Here is a 22,951-nt window from a genome sequence, read left to right on the forward strand (position 1 = left end):
TTTAACACTCAAGTGCTGTCTCTTCTGATTTCTTCCCTGATCCTTCCCTCTAAAAACGATCCTTTCCTCAACAGATAATCAGTTCCTAGAATATTTTTGCCTTTATCACTCTATTTTGACCGTGAGATCATGATTATATATATTTATTTATATGTACACACACATACACACATATGTACACACACACACACACATATACGAGCATTCTTTACACAGTGTTTTGAGACTTTGCAAAGTGCAAATATTCTAAAATATTATTTCATTTTGTCCTCACAACAGCCCTTGGAGGTAGGTGCTATTATTATCCCAAAGATCAGGAAAGTGAGATAGACAGAGGTTAAGTAATTTGCCCAGGGTCACACAGCTAAGTATGTCTGAGGTGGGATTTGAACCCAGATCTCCAGAACTATACCTCCTAGATGTTTTTTGAAAAATTAAAAATATTTCAATATTGAGCTTCAGTACTTCACTGCTTCAATTTAAACCATCTTTGATTTCTTTTAATCCTTTTAGTTTTCTGATGGATTAACCCAAATTGATTCTCTTGTTAAGTCACAGAATTCCATTACTCTTTGTATCAATTCACCCTTTCACTTCCTTCACTATAGCTAATATCTTAACTTTATGCTTGTCTGCTTTTGAATCATGTTTCATGTTCCAGATGTACTGTTTAGTATGTTTTTTCCTACTGAATCCGTCTTTTTGCTAAATTAGTAGAATTTTCTGTGAGTTAGACTGGAACTGCCATGTCTAAACACACCACCCTTCATGCTCAGATTGTATTGACTTACTTGGCCTAAACTTTTTTTTTCCATACAAAATTTCTCAAATTCCTTGCAAAATATTTGCTACTTAGTGATCAGAAGGGAAAAGTCCAGGTTTATAGGCACAATTTCTCTTTTTAACATGTAAACTGCTTTCCAATTTAAGATCCCCTGACTGCATAGTGTGCTGTTGTCTTTTGTTTCTTTCTAATGCCTTGTAGGTGACTTTGCTTATCATTTACTAGGCAATTAAATTCCTGCCAAATCATTCAGATTAACACGCTATGTCCAGGAAACTCAAACCTTTCCTGTCCAAAAACAAATTGGTATCTTTTTTCCTCAAAATAATTTTACTTGCTTTAACTTTAAGGTACCTTCTTCCCTCAATGCTATTTTCCAAGAGTTAAAGAGGAGAAAAAGTCAAAAGGACATATTTTCAAGACAGGGTTCTTAAATCCAAATTAAAAGGTGCAAAAAATGCTCCAGAACATTTTTTTCCCTATCCACTAAGGGGGAAAAAAAACCCAACTAACTTTTAAAACTGCCTTTCATTTCTATTAGGACTCATCACCTTTATTTGGGAGGAGGAAATATATATGTTTGTAGGTATGTATTTATATATGTTCTAGGCACTGGAGATACAAAGAAGACCAAAAAAAAAAAGTTCTTACCTTCAAGGAACTCACGTTCTCATGGGGAGAAGGAGTGGGAAGGAGAGGGGGAGAACATAAAAACAACTATGTACAAACAAAATACATACAGAAAAAAAATTGGAGATGATCTCCTAGGGGAAGCACTAGTCTTAAGGGAAGTAGGAAAGGCTTCTTAATGGGTGGAATTTTATCTGAGACTTGAAAGAAACCAACAAAGAAAGAAGATAAAGATGAGGAGGGAGAGAGTTCCTGGCACAGGAGATAGCCCCGAGGGGAGAGATGGAGTGTTTTGTGGAAGTAGTAACCAGAAGGTCAGTGTCACTGGACAATAGAATGTGTGGAGGTGAGTAAGGTATAAATCTTTTGACAGATATGAAGGCAAATAGAACACAAAACCCTCTTGAGAATCCAAAATAATAAATTATTAGAAGAAGGGGCCAGGTTATGAATGGCTTTAAAAGGATACTGAAGGTAATAGGAAATCACACTGGAGAGTGACAAAGTCAGCTGTTTTACCAGAGAATGATTCTTCACCTGCCTTGCAAACATGTTGTGGAATTGGTTTAATTAGTTTTGTAGTCTAGAAAATTTTAGGATATGAAAGTCTTTGAGATGCCAAAATAACCATCTACTTTAAAAAGAAATCAAACTAGTTTCTACTCAAGAAAGAGAACAAATTATCGATGGACCGTGGATTGTAGGGCTGTCTAAATATCCTCTCTGACCTCTATGAAAATTCAGAATCATTCTACATTTGCTTTACCTTATAATTGAATGGGAAAGGGCCTTGTTTTCCAAGGTTTGGAGAGCTATTTTAAAGAATAATAATTGTAAGGAAATAGCTCCCTTCTGTGGAGTGTATACTAGTAGAGAAAGTTAGATATATTTCTATAAATTTTTGAAATCTAGTCTTGCAATTGAAAAAGTCAAATTTTATATTAAGTATTATTATAGATCATTTTTATAAACCTTTGTTATTTTTCACCACCAGCTTAGAGGACCAAACTAAAAATTGAAAGTGATGAATTTTTACTCATTTTAGACTGCAAGCTCCTTGAGAGCAAGGATTATCTTTTGCACTTCTTTGTATTCCCTGTGCTTAGCACAGCACCTGGCACGGAGTACATGCTTAATAAATGCTACATGACTGACTGACTGTACTTTAGGAAAATCACTTGGATAACCGAATTGAGGACTGAAGAGAGGAAGAGACTTGAAGCAGGTAGGCCAACCAGAAAGCTGTTACAACATTCCAGCCACAAGGCAATAAGGCCTGAACAAGAGTGTTAGATGTGTGTGTGAGGAGAAACAGGAATGCATATGAGAGGTGCTGTGAAGTAGAATGAGAAAGATACACATACCATTGTAGCTCATTGCTCTTATTTTAGGTAGTTAATTGGGTAAGTAACCATTAAAGACAGGGGAGAAAAATCAAAGATTTTGCTGCTTTGATTTTTCATCAATTTGCTTTGAGTTTTCCTTCAGGAAAAGAAAGCAGAAAAAGTGAGAATAGATGACATGCCTACAGTTCAGTGCCATTAAATACTCTTAGAACTCCTGACCTCACTAGAGCTTTTGTGTGACGCTATTAGGGTTACTTTGGTTGCGAGGAAAGTAATTTTTAAATTATTCACTGAGAAATAACACTGTGGTTGATAGGAGGATGAGGAAAAGGAAGAGGGAATAATAGTCCTCTTACCTGTATTCATTTTTTTCCTTTCATATTCTAGACACTCCTTGATTTGTCAGCTACCATCAGTTCAACTCTGATTATAGCCTGTCATCATTTTAATTTTACTGTTGATAATAGACCTAGTGTCACGGACCCAAAGATTCTTTTGGATTCTCAAGGGGGTTTTGTGTTCCATTTGCCTTTTATATCTGTCAAAAGGCTTCTCTACTTTCTGAGATTTGCCTGAAAGGGGAAGGGGAAAAGAAGGGGGTAGTCAAACTTGCCTGACATCCAAATGCCACAGCAGAGCAACTTTACAGACATCTTGGTTCTATTAGGATTTGAAGGTCAAAGGGCAACCAGGACTGGTCTGGCAGTTTAAAGGGTGGAACAAGTTTAATGGCTCACAATTAGACTTCTGCTGCCATCAACCCATTATCCATAATGAGCCTGTTAGTCATTCAGTAGGGAGTTAGTTATCACTCTGGAAAGGTTCTGTGTTCACATTTTTGAATGTGTTTTATTGTTTGTGGAAAAGACAAACAGACAGCAAGGGTATTTTGGGAGGAAGGACCCTGAAGTTTATTTTATGCCTAATCTAACTGGAATCAAGCTAGTGATGCACTAGCTTCCTTGCTTCTCAGGGCAGGAAGTATGCTATCTCCTTATTCCATTAATTTTTACTGATTGCCCCTCATGCCTGAAACTCTTCTTCCTCAACTTTGCCTCTTGTCTTCCATGGATTCTTTTAAGTCTCAACTAAAATCCCATCTTCTGAGTCTTAATCTTGATGTTAGTGCCTTCTCTTTAAGATTTTCTCCAGTTGATCCTGTTAGTATCTTGTTTATGCAGTCATTTGCATGTTGTCTCCCTCATTAGACTATCAATGTCTTGAGAGCAGGAACCATCTTCTATCCCCAGCCTAAAGCACAGTGCCTAGCAAATGATGAGTGCTTAATAAATGCCTGTAGACTGAAAAGTGAAATACTTACGTATCATAAAATGCAAGGAAATGACATTATTACTAAGGTTAAAATGTAGTTATCTAGGTAAAATAGCTACATTCCTCTACCTCTGCCTTCACAACAGCAACTGGTCACTCTATGTCAGGAAGGCGTCTGAAGGACAGTAAGAATTCTGCTAAAACCTCCAACCACACTAGATCTATGCCACCTGTGGCAAGGAGGCCAGAGAGCCTCCTGTCCCTTTAAGTACCAGCCCAGCCTAGATAAAATAAGTGCTATTCCTACCACACAGTTCTTACTTATTTGGGGCATGTGACACATTTTTATATGAGTTATTCCTCAGGGATGTAAAGGAAGCCAAATCAGAATTAGCACCATTTACAAATCTTCCTTGGCTGCATATAATCTTTTTAAAATCGCCTATATTTTATAGGTTTCTTGTAGCTATTTACCTTTTTTAGGTATCATCTCCATCAAAATATCTGCAGTAAACAAGCTTCATCAGAATTTTTACCTTCCAGATTGTCAAGTTCTTGGAGTCATCTAAACAGTTGTTACTTTGTTTTCTATTGTTTCATTTTGACACAGCAGACATCTCCTAACATCACCCAAACAACTCACAAAGTAGATTCTCCAAAAACAGTTAAACTAAGTGATTACAAGTAGTAATATATTAGACTTTTAGTTTCTCAGTAACAGAATGAAACGATGTATTTGCAGTGTCATTATTTTAACTTATCTTACATAATTTCAAATTTTCTAACAAAATGGTTAGACCAGCTTCACAACTTAATCACTCTATTAGACCCTCTTTTTTGCCAGTTCATTTCCTTAATCCCTTTCCTTTTTGTCTGTCAGCTTTTCTTTATTGAGATTTCTTGTTGTTCTTTTACTATATTTGGTACATTTCTTGATGTTTTGAAATAATTGAGAAGAGCGAGCCTTAGAGTATCCATTTATTGAAATTCCAGTTTTTTGTTACTTTTAGAGAAGGCCACAATTGAAGTCGGTACATCTAGCAATTAGTTGTATTGTCTTCCTGAAAATTCCATCTCCCTCTGGAAAACCAAGTACTCTTCACCAGATTTTAAGATTTAGTATCTTTCATCCTACAAAAAGTTACCTGTATTGTTTGATTATAATGTGTTATCTTTCCCCATTAATGTTATATGAACACATCTGTCTTGTTCCTCAAATATAAGTGACTATTGGATTCATTCTCATTTTATATTCCTGAGAGACAGTAATGATATGATATATAGTGGACAGAATGATGGACTTAGAATTAGGAAGACCTGGGTTCAAATACCTCTCCTGGTACTTGTTTGCTATGTAGCCGTTTGAAAAATACTAAACCTTTCTATAAAATGGGGATGGAATTATGTGTGTGTGTGTGTGTGTATATACACATATATACATATATACACACATATACAATACTGTATATACATTATATATAATATGCATGTTTATGTACATATTTTATGATATATTTATATATAGTATATCATATCACAATATTATTGTGAGCCTCAAAAAAAACAACATAAAATGCTTTGCAAATATTAAAACTCCATATACCTGTTAGCAGTGACCATGCCCTGAAGGTTTTTTTTCTGAGCTTTATATTCTGGGGTTTCACTTTCCAGAATGGTGACTACCTTTCCTGACCTGGTATTTCAGAAAGGCCCTAACCACACTTTACTCTCTACTCATTGGATATCTCACCAGCCTTAATAACTAACTTGCCACTGTGTAATGTGTGTTCCTTTTCTCTCCCACCTCTATTTTTTGTAATCTTGATGAAATCAACATTGCCATTGTTCTTGGAAAGGATATGTCAGTCTCCTTTTTGGCTCCACTCGTCATCCTCTAATTAGCCTCTGGAGCTATCCTCTAACTGCCCTTTAGGAGCCAAAGTACCCCATCCTGGCTACCACTCCCCTGTGAGTGTGGTCTTCTCCACTACAATGTTAGCTCCCAGAAGGCACGGACTGTCTTTGTGTGATAGATGTTTTTTCATTAATTCATTTATCATCATCAGTTTCTCCCTGAAATTTTTAACTAGCAGTTGTCCTTCCGCATCATATATCCACATCAAATTTACCAATCTTACTTTGAAATAAATGAACTAGTATTATCTTTATATAAAAGAAATAAATTTTAAGATGAGAATTAACAGTCTTAGGTAATTGACACGATTATGTCCAATTTGTATGACCTAGATATAGTCTGAGTCAGTATATTATTTTGTTGGCTTCTTCAGCCATGTACACACATTGCATGCCAATTGTTTTGGATTCTAATAGAGAACATTTATCTAGTACCTATAATGTGACAAGCACTGTGCCGAGTGGTTTATACATATTATCTCATTTGATCCTCAAGATAACCCTGAGATATAAGGTTATTCTAATTAATATTTAATGAAATTTAATTTATTATTATAACAATGTACATATAATGTGTTAAAATAAGATATTATAAGTGATTAATAAAATTTAATTTAATAATTAATTCTGTTTAATCTTAAGGTAGGGTTATTCTCTTACTATTCTCATTTTACAGTTGAGGAAACTTGGGCAAGCAGGTTAAATGACTTGCTGAAAATTTGAACTCAGGTCCTCCTGGCTCCAGGCCAGGTCCTCTATCCTCTGCACCACCTAGCTGTGTATTCTATTTCCACAACATGACTCAAGGATAATAGTTTAATCTGTCAATGTGCTTTTTAGATAATATAAATCTTTTAGATAATAAGGATCACAGTGTAGTATACACATGTGCATATGTACTATGCGATATTTCACACATTGTGAGAGTTTAATAAGAAACAGTTCAAAATGAAGAGAAAGAAAAACTTATACATGTCAAGTTACCTAGGTTCTAATTATACAATAGGATTTTAATTCAACTGGGATATCTCTGAATTATGCATAATCCTAAGCCAACATCCTCTTTGTTTTTTAACATTTTTATTTAATTTTATTTTATCTACGATTCCTAATTCTCTCCTTTACTCCCCCCCCCCAGTTGACAAAGCTAAAAAACAAAAGCAAAAACCCACTGCATTACAAAAATACGTATAATCATGGAAAACTAATTCTGTCATTATCTGTGTCTGAAAGAAGGAAGGGAAAGGAAGAGAGGCATGCTTCATCATAATTCCTTTGGAATTCTGGTTGATTATTGCATTGATCAGAGTTCCTAAGTCTTTTTTTTTTTGCTAGGCAATGGGGTTAAGTGACTTGCCTAGGGTCACACAGCTAGTAAGTGTCAAGTGTCTGAGGCTAAATTTGAACTCAGGTCCTCCTGACTCCAAGTCTGGTGCTCTGTCCACTGCGCCACTTAGCCCTCCCTCTAAGTATTTTAAAGTTGATGATGTTTACAATATATTGTTATTATATAAATTGTCCTATTTCTGCTCACTTCACTTTGCATCAGTTCATACAAATCTTCCCAGGTTGTTCTAAAAACCACCTGCTTCTTCAGTTCTTATGGCACAGTAGTATTCCATAGCTTTATATACTGTAAATTTGTTTAGTCATTCACCAATTGATGTGCACCCCATCTGTTTCCAATTCTTTGCCACAACAAAAAGAGCTGGCATAAAATTACTTGTTCATATGAGTCTTTTCACATTTTCTTTGGTCTCTTTGAGGGTATAGACCTAGTAGTGATGTCTTTAGGTCAAAGACTGTGCAGCTTAACAGTGTGTTTTGGGGCATAGTTTATTGATTAATTAATTAATAGTTCCAAATTGCTTTCCAGACTGACTAGAACAGTTCAGAGCTGTACAATGAATTAACATACCTGTTTTCCCATATCCCCTCCAGCATTTGTCATTTTCTGTTTTTTGTCAACATAGCTAATTTGGTAGTTGTGAGGTAGTACTTCATAGTTGTTTTAACTTGGATTTCTCTTGTTAGTGATTTAGAGCATTTTTTTCACATGGCTATTTATAGCTTTAAATGTCTTCTGAAAACTGCTTATTCATAACTGCCTATTCATATCCTTTGACCCAGTATCAATTGGGGGATGGCTCTTATTCTTATAACTATGACCTTTATCCAAGAAAATTTTACTGGAAAGATTTTTTTTTCTCATTTCCTGCTTCTTCTAATTTTAGATGCATTGTGAGTTTTGTGCAAAATCTTTTGATTTGATTTTCATTTTACTTCTTGTAAGCCTCTCTATCTCTTCTTTGATTATGAACTCTTCTCCTGTCCACAGATCTGACAGGTGGTTTTTTCCATATTCCTCTAATTTGCTTTTGATATCACCCTGTATATCTAAATCCTGTGCCCATTTGGAGTTTACCTTGATTACAGTGTGAAATGTTGGTTCATTCCTGGTTTCTGCCAGACTGCTTTTCAGTTTTCTCAACATTTTTTTGCCAGATAGTGACTTCTTGCCTCAATAGTTGTTGGGGGGGGGCTTTATGAAATACTAGATTACTGTGCTCATTTCCTCATATATATTGGTGTACCTAATCTGTTTCATTGATCAACCTTTCCATTTGTTACCTAGCACCAAATTGTTTTGATGATTACACCTTTGTAGTAAAGTTTGAACTGCTAGAGTCCCTTCTTTCCCACTTTTTTTCATTAATTCCCTTGATATTACTGACCTTTTTTTTTTCCTCCAGATAAATGTTGGTATTATTTTTCTAACTCTCTAAAGTCATCCTTTGGTAGTTTGGTAACTATGGCACTGAATAGGTAAATTAAGTTAGATAGCATTGTCATTTTCATAATACTGGCTTGGCCTACCCATGAGCAATTAATACCTTCCCAGTCACTTACATCTTTCTTTATTGTGTAAATAGTATTTTGTAATTCTGTTCATATAATTCCCATATGCATCTTCACAGTTAAATTCCCTAGTATTTTATATTTTAGTATATATTTATAGTACATACTTAGTATTTTAAACTGAATATAGGTTTTTTTTTAGTGAATTTTCTCTTTCTGCCTCTTTCTGCTCCTTTTTCTTGGTAATATACAGAAATGCAAGTGATTTGTGTCGGCTTATTTTATATATTGCAACTTTGCAGGAGTTATTCATGGTTTCAGTTCATTTTTTCATTGATTCTAGGGTTCTCTAAATAAGTTATCATATCATCTACAAAAAATGATATGGTCTTATTTTCTCTTATACTTATTCCTTTTATTTCCTTTTCTTGTCTTACTGCAATAGTTAACATTTCTAGTGCAACATTGAATAATAATGGTAATGATGGACATCTTTGTTTTACCACTGATTTAAATGGAAAGTCTTCTAGCTTATCTGTGTTATAGACACTGCTCACTCTTGGTTTTAGATGGTATTTGTCATTTTAAGCAAAGCTCCATTTATTCCTATACTTTCTAGTGTTTTTTTCACAGGAATGAATGTTGTATTTTGTGAAAAGCTTTCATCTATTGATTTAATCATATGATTTTTGTTTTTCTGTTAATCTGATCAATTATATTTATAGTTATCATAATTTTGAACCACCTTCCATTCCTGGTATAAATCCAGCTTTGTCATAGTGTTTGATCTTTGTAATGTATTGCTATAATCTCATTACAGATAGATCTATAGCTTTTTTTTTCTTTATTTTGACTCTTCTTGCTTTAGCCATCTAAACCATATTTGTGTCATAGAAAGAATTTGGTAAGACCCCTTCTTTACTCATTGTTAAAAACATTTGCTGTAGTACTGGAATTAATTGATCTTTTAATGTTTGATTGAATTCACTTGTAAATCCATCAGGTCCTGGATTGTTTTTTTTTTCTTTAGGAGTTCATTTATGGTTTATTTAATTTATTTTGTTAAGATAGGGTTATTTGAGTATTTTATTTCCTGTTCTGTTAATCTGGACAGTTAGTTTTCTTGTAAATATTCATCTGTTTTATTGTGATATAATTTGGCAAAGTAGTTCCTACTAATTGTGTTTTTTTTTCTTTGTTGGTTGTGAATTATGGCTTTTCATTGTTGATTCTGCTAATTTTTTTAAAATTCAAATTATCTCACTACACAGTTGAGACCCATACTATGACTGCTCCTTTTCACCCTGGATTTGTGATCTTGAACTGAGTAGTGGGCAACAGACTTTCCAGATGCCATCCATTCTTGTGCTGTGCCCTAGTTTGAGCGCTCTGCCTCCCTGCTTTTTGCTCTGGTGTCTTAGCTCAGCCCTCTTAGCCTTAGCTTAGCAGCTGAAGTGCACCATGCTACTGCCATCCCCAGTTTCTGCAGACCACTCTGTCTTCTCCCTAAAGTGCTCTGGTCTGGAAAAGTGACTTACTATGACTTTCTCTTGGCTTCCTGATCAGAATTTGATCTGGTGTATTTTTTATATCTTTGGGGAGGAGATTTAGTAGAGAGCTAGGCAAGCCTGCTTTCTCTGACTCCATCATCTTAACTCTCCCTTCTTGCTGCTAACCAATATCCTCTTAAGATTTGATCATTCCCAAAACATTGTCCTCAGTGTGCTGTATGTGTTTTTCTTGTCATCTTGATCTTTGGTGCTCTTAAAACGAACCCACTTAGTTTATAGAATTAAAAGGTAGACTTTCTTAAGTAAATCATTATAGAATCTGAATGTTTTTCCTCAGTGGTGTACTTTTGTTGTTAAGTGGACTTGTCATATCATATTACTCTGAAATGCTAACCAGTCACCTGAGTCTATGCAAAGGTGTAGCTAGTTACATAAGAAAAGAAGTTCAACTTGATTGTTTTTCAGCATAATCCATAACTTTTGAACATAACTAATAACTATTCAAGTTGATGGTTTTCAGCATAATTTAAAGATTGTTTGTATGTAGAAATGCCATCTCTTGCAAAGATAATGAATCTAAATAGTCAGTAGCAAAAATTGCATGATTATATCACTAGATTTAAAAAACCTATACTAGGTTATTATTTTCAGTTGCTTCTGGCTTTTGATTGTCTAATCTATTCTATATCTTATTTGATTTTAACTAATCTTTAAGAGAGAGCTTATTAGAAGAAAATCTTTAAGTTGATATTTTATTCTGCCAAATCAGATGATTTTTTTAAAAGTTAACAAACAGCTAGCACAACAGGCACTGCATACCTTTCCAGCCAATTATCTTCCTATAATGATGTGATCTGCTGTAGAATATAACATGCAAGTTCTTGCCTGTTCCTATTTCATACTTAATCAAAAATATTCTCAAAATATGGGTAGATTATTCTTATATAGATTTTGGAGAGATGGGAAAGTAAGCATATTTGTTGTTAGTTACTTTTCTTTATCATGTTTGGGGTATAGGTAATACTAATGTCCCTGACATTTTCCTAAGCATTTGAAGTATCTTCCTTTTTTCAGCAGTTTTGGGAATTGATCCCTCAGGGCCCTGAAAGTTGCAGAATATCTCTCGTCAGTATATTCTAACAGTAGTCATCCAGTTCGTGGTTTAGAAAACTTCTGCGTGACTACTGTTAAAACATAATTATCTTAACAAAAAACAGAAGCAAATTTCAGCTGGAACAGTGCTTTTTAAAAATCCAGCATTTTTCTCAGTTCAGAAGCTTAGGCTAGCTTTCTAGTTTTCATAGAGTCAGATTCATCTTCTTAATGATGGCTTTAAAAATATTTACTATTAAAGAGTATCTTTCAACCTGTTCATTTTACTTCTGGTCATTTTGCTAGTATCTTCTGTTTTCTTCTTTTTTGAGTCTGGCTTTCTTTTTCCTTTTCCAATCTGGATCATAAAAAGCCTTTACAAGCCACGAGGGATCTGTTTCATAGTATATGAAGATCAACTAAAAGGTCAAGATTCTCAAGAGAAACAATGAAAAAAAATAGGGAGTTAAGGTTGGCTAGCAGTACCAGAAATGAATGCTGCAGAGCAATAACCATAAAAACAATTTAGTACTGGGGGAAAAAAATAAGACATGTTGATCAGTGAAACAGATTAGATACGAAATGTACAGAAACAAACATAATAACAGTGTTAAATAAACCCAAAGACCCCAGCTACTGCAGTAAGGACTCATTTGACAAAAACAGCTGGGAAAACTGGAAAACAGTGACAGAAATTAGATTTAGAACATCTTATCCCCATATACCACAATGAATGCTAAATACATAAGTGGGCTAGATATAAAAAGTCACATAATAATGAATTTAGAAGAGCAAAGAACGAAATGCTTTCACCACCATAAATGAGGGAAAAGTTCATGACCAAAGTATGAAGAGAATCACAGAAGACAAAATGGACAATTTTAATTGCATAAAATTGAAAAGGTTTTTCACAAACAAAACTAATACAGTTAAAATTAGAAGGATATGAATAACTAGGAAAAATCTTTGCAGCAAGTTACTCTGAGAAAGGTCTCTTTTCTAAGATTTGTAAGGAACTGATTAATATACAATAAACAAGAGTCATTTTCCAGTAGATAATTAGTCAAAAGATATGATTATGAAGGTTTCAGAGGAAGAAATCCAAGGCATCAATGACCTTATGAATAATTCTCCAAATTACTAATAATTTGAAAAAGGCAAATTAAAACAACTTAGGGTTCTACCTCTCATACATCAGATTGGCAAAGATGACCAAAAAGGAAAAATTAAAATTATTGGAAGAGTGCAAGATAACAGGCACACTGATGCAGTGTTGGTATTGCTGTGAATAGATTCAGCCATTCTGGAAAGCAGTTTTACACTGCACACCAGAAGTCACTCAACTGCATACACTTCAACCTAATGATAACACTGCTAAGCCTTTACCTCAAAAAAAGAGGGAAAGGACCCATATGCCCAAAAATGTTTTATAGCAGCTTTTTTCTGGTAGAAAAGAACTGTAAAATAAAGGGGTGCCCATCAACTCAAGAACTGTTGAACTATGAAATATGCATGGAAAAGACTGTTATTGTCCCCTAAGAATGATGAAAGAAAAACCAGGGAGGACTTATAAGAATTAATATAAATTAAAGTTATCAGAACCAAGAAAACAATTTATGCAACAATGTTGTAAATACCGAAACGCTGAAAGTCTTAATAACTGATCAGTACAATGACCAACCATGATTCCAAAGGACTGATGATAAATCATGCTGCTACGTACTTTCTGATAGAAGAGAATTAAACTCAAGGTACATAATGAGACATACATTTTTGACATGCCCAAGGTGGAATTTTGTTTTGCTCAGACTATGTGTTATTTGTTACAGGGATTTTATTTTGCTTTAATTGTGTATCAGGGTAGGAGGGAAAGGGGAACTAATGATAGGGCTCCCTTTCTTCCAATAAAAAAGAGGGTCTTTAAGTATTTTTTTAAATGCAGAGAAGATAATGGAAGGAAAGTCAGAAAAAAACACAAATTTAGCCAGATAGCTTTGAAAGTTGTTACATGCTGAATTTCTTAAAAGGAACAGTTTCTGTGTGACAGAGATTCAGTTTCATGGACAGTCATGTCTAGTCCACTTTTTTGTTCTACTTTGTATATGGAAATGCTCATTTTATTTGATGTTTAAATTAAAAATTAAAAAAAACCCACAAGCTGTAGATTTATTTGTATCAATGGAGGAAAGATTAGCATTTAATACCTCAAGAAAGAATAATATTTTTCTAACTTCTATTTACCTCTGTTTACAATTTGTCTTGTAATTTTTCCACTAAGTATTGAGGATTACCTGGGACCCTCATGCCATACTGCATCTTTACTCAGGCAGCTGCAGAATGCTTTCACTGGAATGAGATATGTGGGTAGAGATAAATAGGTAACAGTGTTTATTTTGCCAAAAAATTTAATTTAATTAAACCTTTCAAGCCCAGTTACACCTAAAACTATTAGTTTAGGTTCTATATTTCCTACTATGGAGGTATTACTTTCTCAGTTCAGTTATGCCTTGAGCTCCAAAGCATTAGTAACTATTATTTATTTCAGATTTTTGTTTGTTTGTTTTAGGCAATTGGGGTAAAGTGACTTGCCCAGGGTCACACAGCTAGTAAGTGTTAAGTGTTTGGTGTGAGGCTAGATTTGAACTCAGATCCTCCTGACTTCAGGGCCGGTGCTCTATCCACTGTGCCACCTAGCTGCCCCTATTGCAGATTATTGATTAAAGACAATAGCATCCTTGATGTTGAAGGCAAGAGACCCTCTTGTTGGCTTCCCATTAACTTGTTCACCATCTATCATTTTCTTCTCTGTATTTTTTAAAATAATATTTAGGGCTATTAATATAGGAGTGGGGAACTTGCGGCCTTAATAAAAGGCCCTTAATAAAAGGATTTGTTCTGTAAAACTTGGACTCAGCCAAAAGGCCACACTCAAGGTCCTAGAAGGCCACATGTGCCCTCCAGGCTGCAGGTTCCACACCCCTGTCTTAATATCATCAGTGTGTCATCTTTATCTGCTTCCGTGTAGTTCGGTACAAATGAGTTTCTCCATTACAGGTGTTCCAGATATTACCCTGACCTAGAAAATGTCATTTTGCTGTAACATATTTAAGTCATCATAACTAATACTCTATAATGTTATTTGCCCAAGGTAGTAATTTCGTATTTATCAATATTATGAGGTAGAATATGAGACTTAGCAGCAGTAGCTCTTTTGAAAGACAGTCTATTTCCAGTCTTGCCTACTTTGCATGAATAAACGTTATTTCTATGACATTAAATATGGTATAATGTGTTTTTGTTAACCAGTTAAGGATGTTAGGAAAGCTAGTTCTTTATATCCTTATCCAGAAATATCAACTTTATTTGAAAGGACGATTTCATTTAAATCCTAACATATGCAATATTGTAAGTGCTGGTAGAAAGGAAAAAATAAAATAAAGGTCCTGCCCTCAAGATGCTTATAATTTGTGGAATATGAGAAGAAATAAGACATGTACATAAAAAACAATACGTGTTAGAATAGGTGAACATACAAAAAATTAAGGTGTTCTGAGACAGAGAAGTTCCCCTATCTAATTAGTTCTAGGAGGTGCTTAAGGCTTATTTCGGCTTGGTGTCAGAAAAAAAATTGTAAGAGAGTTGTCTTGCATTAGAAAGTGGTGAATTCCCCCTTATTGGAGGTATTTGAACAGAACTTTAATGACTACTTGGTAGTCATGTTATATAAATAAACATTTATATTATACAAATAAATATTATAAGTGTTCATCAAATAAATTCTTAGATTTGTATTTGGTATTGATTGAACTAGGTAACCACCGAGGTCTCCTCCAGCTCTAATTTTGTAGATAGAGGAAGGTTCTTGAAAGAGGTGTCATTTTAGTTTGCACTTAAGTTGTCTGATGGACGGATAGGATGGGGATGGGAAGGAAAAGGCATTCTGTATTCAAGGAGAATCATTCACAAAGATATAGAAATAAGAAAGCAAAGAACTGTTCCCCAAACCATGAGTACTTCGTTTTACAATGACAAACTGTGTAGACCTAGGGAAAGTATTCTGAGTTATAGATGAAGTCAGATTGTGGAGCACCTTGAATGCCAGCCTGAGGAATTTGATCTTTATGTGGTATGCAGTAAAAAAACGTTGAAGTTTTGAGCAGTGAAACAATGTGGTCTTTTTATTTCTACACTAGGAAGACCACTTTGATCACTGGGACTGGTAAGTGCATATGTGTTGGCACACAGAGTCACAGAATGTAACTTATCAGGAATAGATTTTGATGTAATATATGATGCAAAATAGGGCTTGCTTAAGGCCCAGCACATTCAAGTGACAGTTTTGCAACTATTCCAAATGATAGACTAATTTGGGGGAGAAAAAAATCTTGTGCTGTTCAGCGTACTAATAGCCTCTGTACTTTCTTCTGTAGGCAGGAAGCTCTCCTCGCTGCCATCAGTGAAAAAGATGCCAACATAGCTCTTTTGGAGCTTTCCTCCTCCAAGAAGAAGACCCAAGATGAGGTAGCTGCATTGAAACGTGAGAAGGATCGTCTGGTGCAGCAATTGAAACAGCAGGTATGATTAAATGAACAGTGGGAACCAAGTTAGGAAGGGCACTCTAGATCTGTCTACATTTCACTGCAGAATATTTCCTTCCTTCCTCCCTTCCTTCTTCCCTTCCTCCTTCCCTTCCTCCCCTTCCTTCCTTTCCTTCTATTCCTTCCCCTCCTTCCTTCCCTTCCCTCTCCTCTGCTTTATGGTTTAAAGTGCCATGTATTGTCTTAAATGGTTCATTTGTAATTACATTACATTTCTAATTACATATACCGAGTTGGCCTTTGTAAGTAAATGAGCTCATCTTTATTGCAAATCTCTTATGTCCCCAGGTACCTACTTCAGTATGTTTTGTGCTACTGCTGGATTAAGAAAAGAAAAAAAAAAGGTGATGCCTTATCTGTTTACTGTAGAGCGGAGACCCTTAACCTGAGATTCATGAACTTGTTTTAAAAATATTTTCAACTATATTCCAATATAATTGACTTCCTTTGTAAGCCTGTGTATTTTATTTTGTGAATTTTAAAACATTCTGAAAAGTAGTCCAGAGGCATCACTGGACTATCAGAAAAGGTCCAAGACACAAAAAAGATTAAGATTCACATCTAGCAACTTCAGGCATGAAGAGGACTTTATTGTAAAAGGATTTATAGTTCTTATGGATTAGGTAGATTTTGGAATAGTAAAGGAATGGGCAATATTTAGCCCAACTCTAACATCATTCCTTCCAAAATTTTGTGCCCAGTGTTTGTCTAAAACCTTCTACCTGCAAACATCAAAGAGCCAAAAGATACCCATTTTAAAGGACAGAGGTAGACCTGAGATCTTTGGCCATTCTCCTACCACCACTTTGTACTCTGTCCTCTTCTGTATCATTGTCCCCTACCCTTTTCTAATTGCATTACTTTTTTGTCTTGTTGGCTGTGTCATTCCACTTGAAACAATTAGAGGCAGAAAGCTTTTTCCAGAGGAGTTTTTTCTTCTTCCATTGTAGGGGGATACCAGTGATCAAACAGTTGTGTTTTTCAGTTTAACATTTAACATTTACCTGAATAAATATGGAATATTTGCACTATAAATTTATTTTTCCATTTTGCAGATCAATATTAAATGTGCTCAAAAGTTTACTTTATAATTCTATAACCTATACCTGAAAGAGTCCCCAACGATGTCCGTTTTTCACAAAATGGCATATACAACTCATAGGATTCATTTAAGTACAAGGAAAATTTTAGTATCGTAAGATTGTCTTTAGCAATAAGTAGAATTATCTGATTTTAGGATACTTGTGAAACAAACATCAAGCCTATTTCTTTTGCCATGTATTTCCATTAGCTTTTAGGGGACATTTTAAAGTGTCACTAAAAAGGTGCATGAGAAGAATGTTGCATATGCTTCCTGTTTTTATCTATTTTGCTTCACTATTTTTCTTTGCTGAAAAGGAAGATTCTCATTTGTGAGGGAGGCAGTATCAAATAACAGAAAGTGACTGTGGTATAAAGAATAAGAAACATAGTAAAGCAAAAAAAAAAAAGATGACTAGAAAAGGAGGTTGTTCTCATGAAATAAGAGCAAGGCATAACAAATGAACTACCCTTGTATGTAGTCTCAAATCACCAGTCAACAAGCATTTATTAGCACTTACTATGTACTATATATGACAAATTGGAGAAGATCTCAGAGAGAAAGTACTGGCATTAAGGAAGATCAAGAAAGGTTTCTTGTAGAACATGGGATTTTAGCTGGGACATGCAAGACAGGGTAGAGATGAAGAAGTAGAACATTCCAGGCATGAGGAACAGCCAATGAAAATGCCCAAAGTTGGGAGATGGAGTACCTTATATAGAGAGCTGCAAGGAGGTCTCTGTCAAAATATTGTAGAGTACGTGGAGATTAGTAAATTGTAATAAAACTGAAAGGGAGTATTGGGCCAGGTTATAAAGAGTTTTAAGTGACAAAGAGGGTATTTAATATTTGGTACTGGTGGTGGTAAGAAGCCAAGAGAATTTATTGATTGGGACTGGTGGGAGTAAAATGGTCAGATCTGTGGTTTAGGAAGATCACTTTGACAGGTGATTGGGGAATGGACCAGAATGGGGAGAGACTGAAGCAGTGAGACTTAGCTGTATGCTGTTGGGGCAGTCTAGGCGTGAGGAGATGAGGCCTGCATCTAAGAGGCGACAGTATCAGAGGAGTGAAAAGCAATATCCTAGATATGTGATGAAGGTAAAACCAATGGGGATTGGAAACAGATTGGATATGGGGAGTGAGAGGGTAAAGAGTCATGGATGACTATTATGTCATGAACCTGAGTTACTGGAAGGTGGTGTCCTTGAGAGTAATAGAGAAGTTTGAAAGAAGGAAGGATTTCTAGAGGAACTTTTGTAATTGGACAAGAAACAAACCAATTTACCCACAAAATTCTAAATTTAATTACATGGTAATTGTCGATGGATTCCAAATTCATACATAACCACTATATGAAAATGTCCCAAAAATCCTACAATATTATCCATTTAAGGATGAAGATGGAGCATTTCTGAGGAAAACTGTGATGATTCCTCCAGATTGTGCTTTTTTCCTCTCTCTCGTGCATGGATTCACAATCCTACCCACTCACAATACATCTGGGTTTATATGAGAGCAAAGGAAAGAGAGTTCTGCCAAAGACATTTTGGTTCTTTAATTTCTCTAAGAGCATGTATTTAAAGCTTGGATGAGGGAGAGGCCTTTTGGAAAGAGGATATGGCATCAATGTTGTTTTAATTTAAAGCTCCTAGACTTGAATTGCAAGAATGTGCCTCAATCTAGAGACGATTTCCTTACAGAATCCTAACACAGAATTAACTTGGAGTAGACTTTCCACTAAATGGAACAGCTGAATCTTGATTGGTCGTTGGCATTCACGTGGGGCCATTGCCATCATGAGATGGAGGTGGGGAAGGGATTTAAAAAGTGGCAGTCATTATCTAATGTGGTCCCAATTTACTTCCCCCCCCCAGTAGTTTGTTTCTCTGACTCATTCATAGCAAAGAGTCATTGGGGAAGCTTTTTCAGAGAGAGGGAGGGCCAATACAAGAAAACAAAGTTAAAGGTTGTCTAACAAGGTCCAGATGTGCTGTGGTGCGTGCCAGCCAGCATGTTCAGATTATAAGTCATGGCCTGCTGTGCTTGTCAAGCCAGCACCAGCAGTGGAATTAAGTAAAGCTAGAGAGAATTCTTTATGGCATTAATGTAATCTATTCAGTGACATAGTTTCACAAGGTGATCTCTTTCTGTGTATTTTTTCCCTTTTCAAGTAAAGATTTTTATAATTTTCACATAGTAATTGCTACAGTTTGAAAGTCTTGTTTTTTAACCGAGTTGCCAAAAAAAAAATTTGTTAAACGGTGGGTTAGAGTTTCTTAGTTAATTTCAGAGACTACAGAGCTCAGTTGCTGAAAAGGTTTCCTTTTATTTCATTTTACTTTTAAAAATGTTTTGTAATTGGCTTTGGATTTAACATCAGTTATTTGTGATTATATCCTAACTCCTGCCTGATGAGCCTTCCATTCCAACAAAGAGTCAGAGGATCTGAATTCTGTGTCCAGTCTCTGTCAGTTAATATCTCTGTGACTTTGGGCAAGGGACTTATCCTCAGTGGGACATAGTTTGCTTGAATGTAAAAATGAAGTGTTAGGCTAGATGACCTCTAAGGTGCCTTTCTGCTATAACATCTGGGATTTTTATGAGAAAAAGGTCAAATGACCAAAAAGATGGAAGACTAAGTGACCTTTTCTGTGATTCTCATGACCTCTCAAAATGCTGTAAAACTATAATACACAAGAGGTAAAATAATTGTAGCTTTCTCCACAGACTTAGATATCAAGAACCCCTCAGAAATAACAGCCTGATGAATTAACAGTAAAGAAGGCTAATCCTCATCATGTCTACCCAGCACCCTCTTCACCTCTGGCCCCTAGATTCTGGCAGGGCTGCACAAAGACCCATGGAGTTGTGCTGTGGGATCCATTTGGCAGTTATTTTCCTGCTGATACAGTCTCTGCCCGCACACACTGGCCCTGCCCTCATGACACTGTTCTGTGATAGTAAACAACAAAACTCAGTTCTTTGCCATACACATCTTCCTGCACCTGGTTTAGAGGAGGTAAAGGTATAGGAAAGCAGAAGCAGTCTCTGGGACAGCAGCTGCACTGCTCAGCCAGAGAATTTAAGAATGCAGTGTATTGGGGCAGGGCACCAGTGTGTGTGTGTGTGTGCGTGCATGCGGATGTGTATATGTGTGTATGGGCAGAAGAGAGGATGTGAGGAGAGTAGGACTCCACCAGGACTGAAGGACTAGGGTCTGCCATCCAGTGGGGCCTAGTACTATCACTGGAGACAAGGACCGTGGCTGACAAAAAGTGAATCCCCAGTGTGAGAGGAGGCTGGGACAGTTTTGAGATCCAGCCCTTAGAGGAATCCACCATCAAAATGGGGAGCAATAGGAGATTGAAAGGAAAAAATGACTGAAATTTTTAAGACTCAGGAAGAAAAAAAAGTGAGGTGGTTTTTTTTAATTTTTAGGCAAGTAGGGTTAAGTGACTTGCCTAGGGTCACACAGCTAGTAAGTGTCAAGTGTTTGGTCTGAGGCTGGATTTGAACTCAGGTCCTCCTGACTCCAAGGCCAGTGTTCTATCCACTGTGCCACCTAGCTGCCCCCCAAAAAAGTAAGTTAAAAACCTTGGGCACAAGTAAATAAATCAACAAGGAAGACGTTAATAAGAGAAGGAAAGATGCCATTTAGGACATTTTAATAAACATCTCTGTATAAATATTGCAAGAAAAATGGAAATGAATCAATACCTAAGGATGTAGAGGATCCTGTGCATTTCCCAAAGAGCATGGTACCTCAGCAGGATATTTCTATTTGGTTCAAGAAAGAAACAAGAATTGTAAGAGTGGAATTTATGACCTGCCCACAAAAAGTTGGCAGAATAGAAAAACTTGATAGTCTCTAAAGAAACAGAAGAGAAAAAAAAAACTTTGGAAATGCAAATACACAGAAGTGAAGGACATTCTGAAAGGAGAAGCAAAAAGCTATACCATTAAAAGAACAGATAATCTGTATACAAGAAAAACTTATTGACATTAAATACAGAGTGTGTAGAAACAACTTAAAGATACATCTACCAGAAGAAAAGTAAAAACAAGCAAACAAACAAAAAAACCCAACCCTGACTTGTGTAATGCATGAAATAATGTAAGAAAACAACCCAGAACTTATGAACACAGAAAACAAAGTATCAATTAAAAGAATTCAGAGTTCTTTCCCGGAGGATAAAAAAAATTAAAAACCCATACTGCAAACGTTAACAATTTGAATGACTAAGAGCAAGTTCTGTAAGTGACCAAGAGAAAGACCTTAAAAAAAAAAGTTCAAATGGTACAGTGCTAATCTGTGCCCAACACAAACCACATAAGGGAATGGAATAATTTGTTTTAAAAAAGCAAAGGAACTTAAGATGCAACTCAGAGTGGTATGAACTTGAGCCGAAACATCAATTATCCTGAATAGTGGAGCCTAAACGTCAATTAAAAAATACGATTGATCAATAAAGGATAATCATTTGAAGGATTTTTAAAATAAATAAAACCCAAGACATGAACAAATTATTTGCAAGCAACTCAGGTAATAAAAACACAAGATTGACAAAACCATACAATAACCAAAGAAAGTGCAAGTAATAAATTCCCTTCTTCCAAAAAAACAGAAAGAGAAAAATACCTATGGGATTAAAAATAACCACAGGAACCATTAAGAGATTTCTTCCTAAAAGTACATAAGGAGAAAAGGGAAAAAGTGGAACATAAGTGGAACAAATAGTTGGAGTAACAGACCTGAAATTTCATGGACCGAAACTCACCACACTGCATCATTTACAGGTGAATCAGTATTTCTAAGTGGCAGAATGTGTGAATTGTATAAAAAGGAGAGGGAAGGAAGAAGATAGAAGAGTTGTGTGATGTGCTCTAATCAAGTCAGTGGGAAAAAATGAAGGGAAAATAACTCCTGTGGTCTCTTGGGACTATTAAGGGCTGTATGTGGGGAAATAGGTGAGGTGTCAGAGAAAAGGATCGTAACTGAGAGAAGAAGGTGGAAATCTCAATTCACTGGTAGTAGGGAATGCTGTTGAAAGGACACTTGGGGGGAATGGGGGTGGGGAAGGAAATATTCTGTAAGTGGGGCATAGGGATTTTAAAATTTAATATATAATCTACAGGAATTTGATCCCTACTTCTTAGGAATATTTTGCCTCTGTGGACAGCATCCTGACTCAGGAGAAAGGTAATCAGAGCTCATGGGGGCCACTGATAATCAGAAAGGTGGTAAGGCATGGTGGTTTGGGGTAGAGAGAGGAAGAGGGTAGTGATGGATCACACATTCTAGGACACAGGAGGATGCAGACATTTTTCTAAAATCTAACAGACAAAAAAAGTTAAAGAGGAGGAGAAGAAAAGAGATTTTAATTAAATGAAAGGAAAAGGGGAAGAATTACATATTTAAATAAAAGAAAGAAAACTGAAATAGTATATTAAGTAAAATTCAAAATTAGTTAAAGAGGTGACAAATAGGAGAAGGAGTTTAGGGTGAGGAGAATTCAGTCTGTGGGAACAGAGTTCCCTTAAGGTAAATTAAGCAAAAAAAAAAGAAGAGATAACATGCTATCTTTACAGAGGAAAGAGAACAAAAAGTCTTAATTTAGAAAGAAAACAACATTAGAGATGAATGTTGGAAAACATAAACTTAACTATACTTTAAATGTGAATGGGTTAAAAAATCCAATAAAATGGAAAAAGTGACAGATTGGAGCTAAACAAACAAGCAAGCAAACAAACAAAACCCTACAATCTGTTGCTTCCAAGAAATACACTTTTACAAAAAACAACTCTGCACAAAATAAAAATAAGGGACTGGAACAAAATTTAGTTTGCATTAGGTGAATCCT

At 35.6% G+C, this 22,951-nt stretch overlaps 1 protein-coding gene across 10 annotated transcripts in view; it reads left to right on the forward strand.

The window, feature by feature from the left end:
• The window catches only part of ERC1 (ELKS/RAB6-interacting/CAST family member 1), a 342,335-nt gene that overhangs the window by 228,957 nt on the left and 90,427 nt on the right, over positions 1 to 22,951 (forward strand). For all 10 annotated transcript variants that reach the window (XM_078156089.1, XM_078156085.1, XM_078156087.1 and 7 more), the window contains one exon: positions 15,839 to 15,983. In XM_078156089.1, the coding sequence (XP_078012215.1) occupies positions 15,839 to 15,983 (145 nt within the window). The remainder of the gene's footprint in view (positions 1 to 15,838; positions 15,984 to 22,951) is intronic.

This window comes from Phascolarctos cinereus, unplaced genomic scaffold (genome assembly GCF_003287225.1).
Source record: "Phascolarctos cinereus isolate Bilbo 61053 unplaced genomic scaffold, phaCin_HiC Scaffold_1;HRSCAF=81, whole genome shotgun sequence".
Classification (NCBI taxonomy): Eukaryota; Metazoa; Chordata; class Mammalia; order Diprotodontia; family Phascolarctidae; genus Phascolarctos; species Phascolarctos cinereus.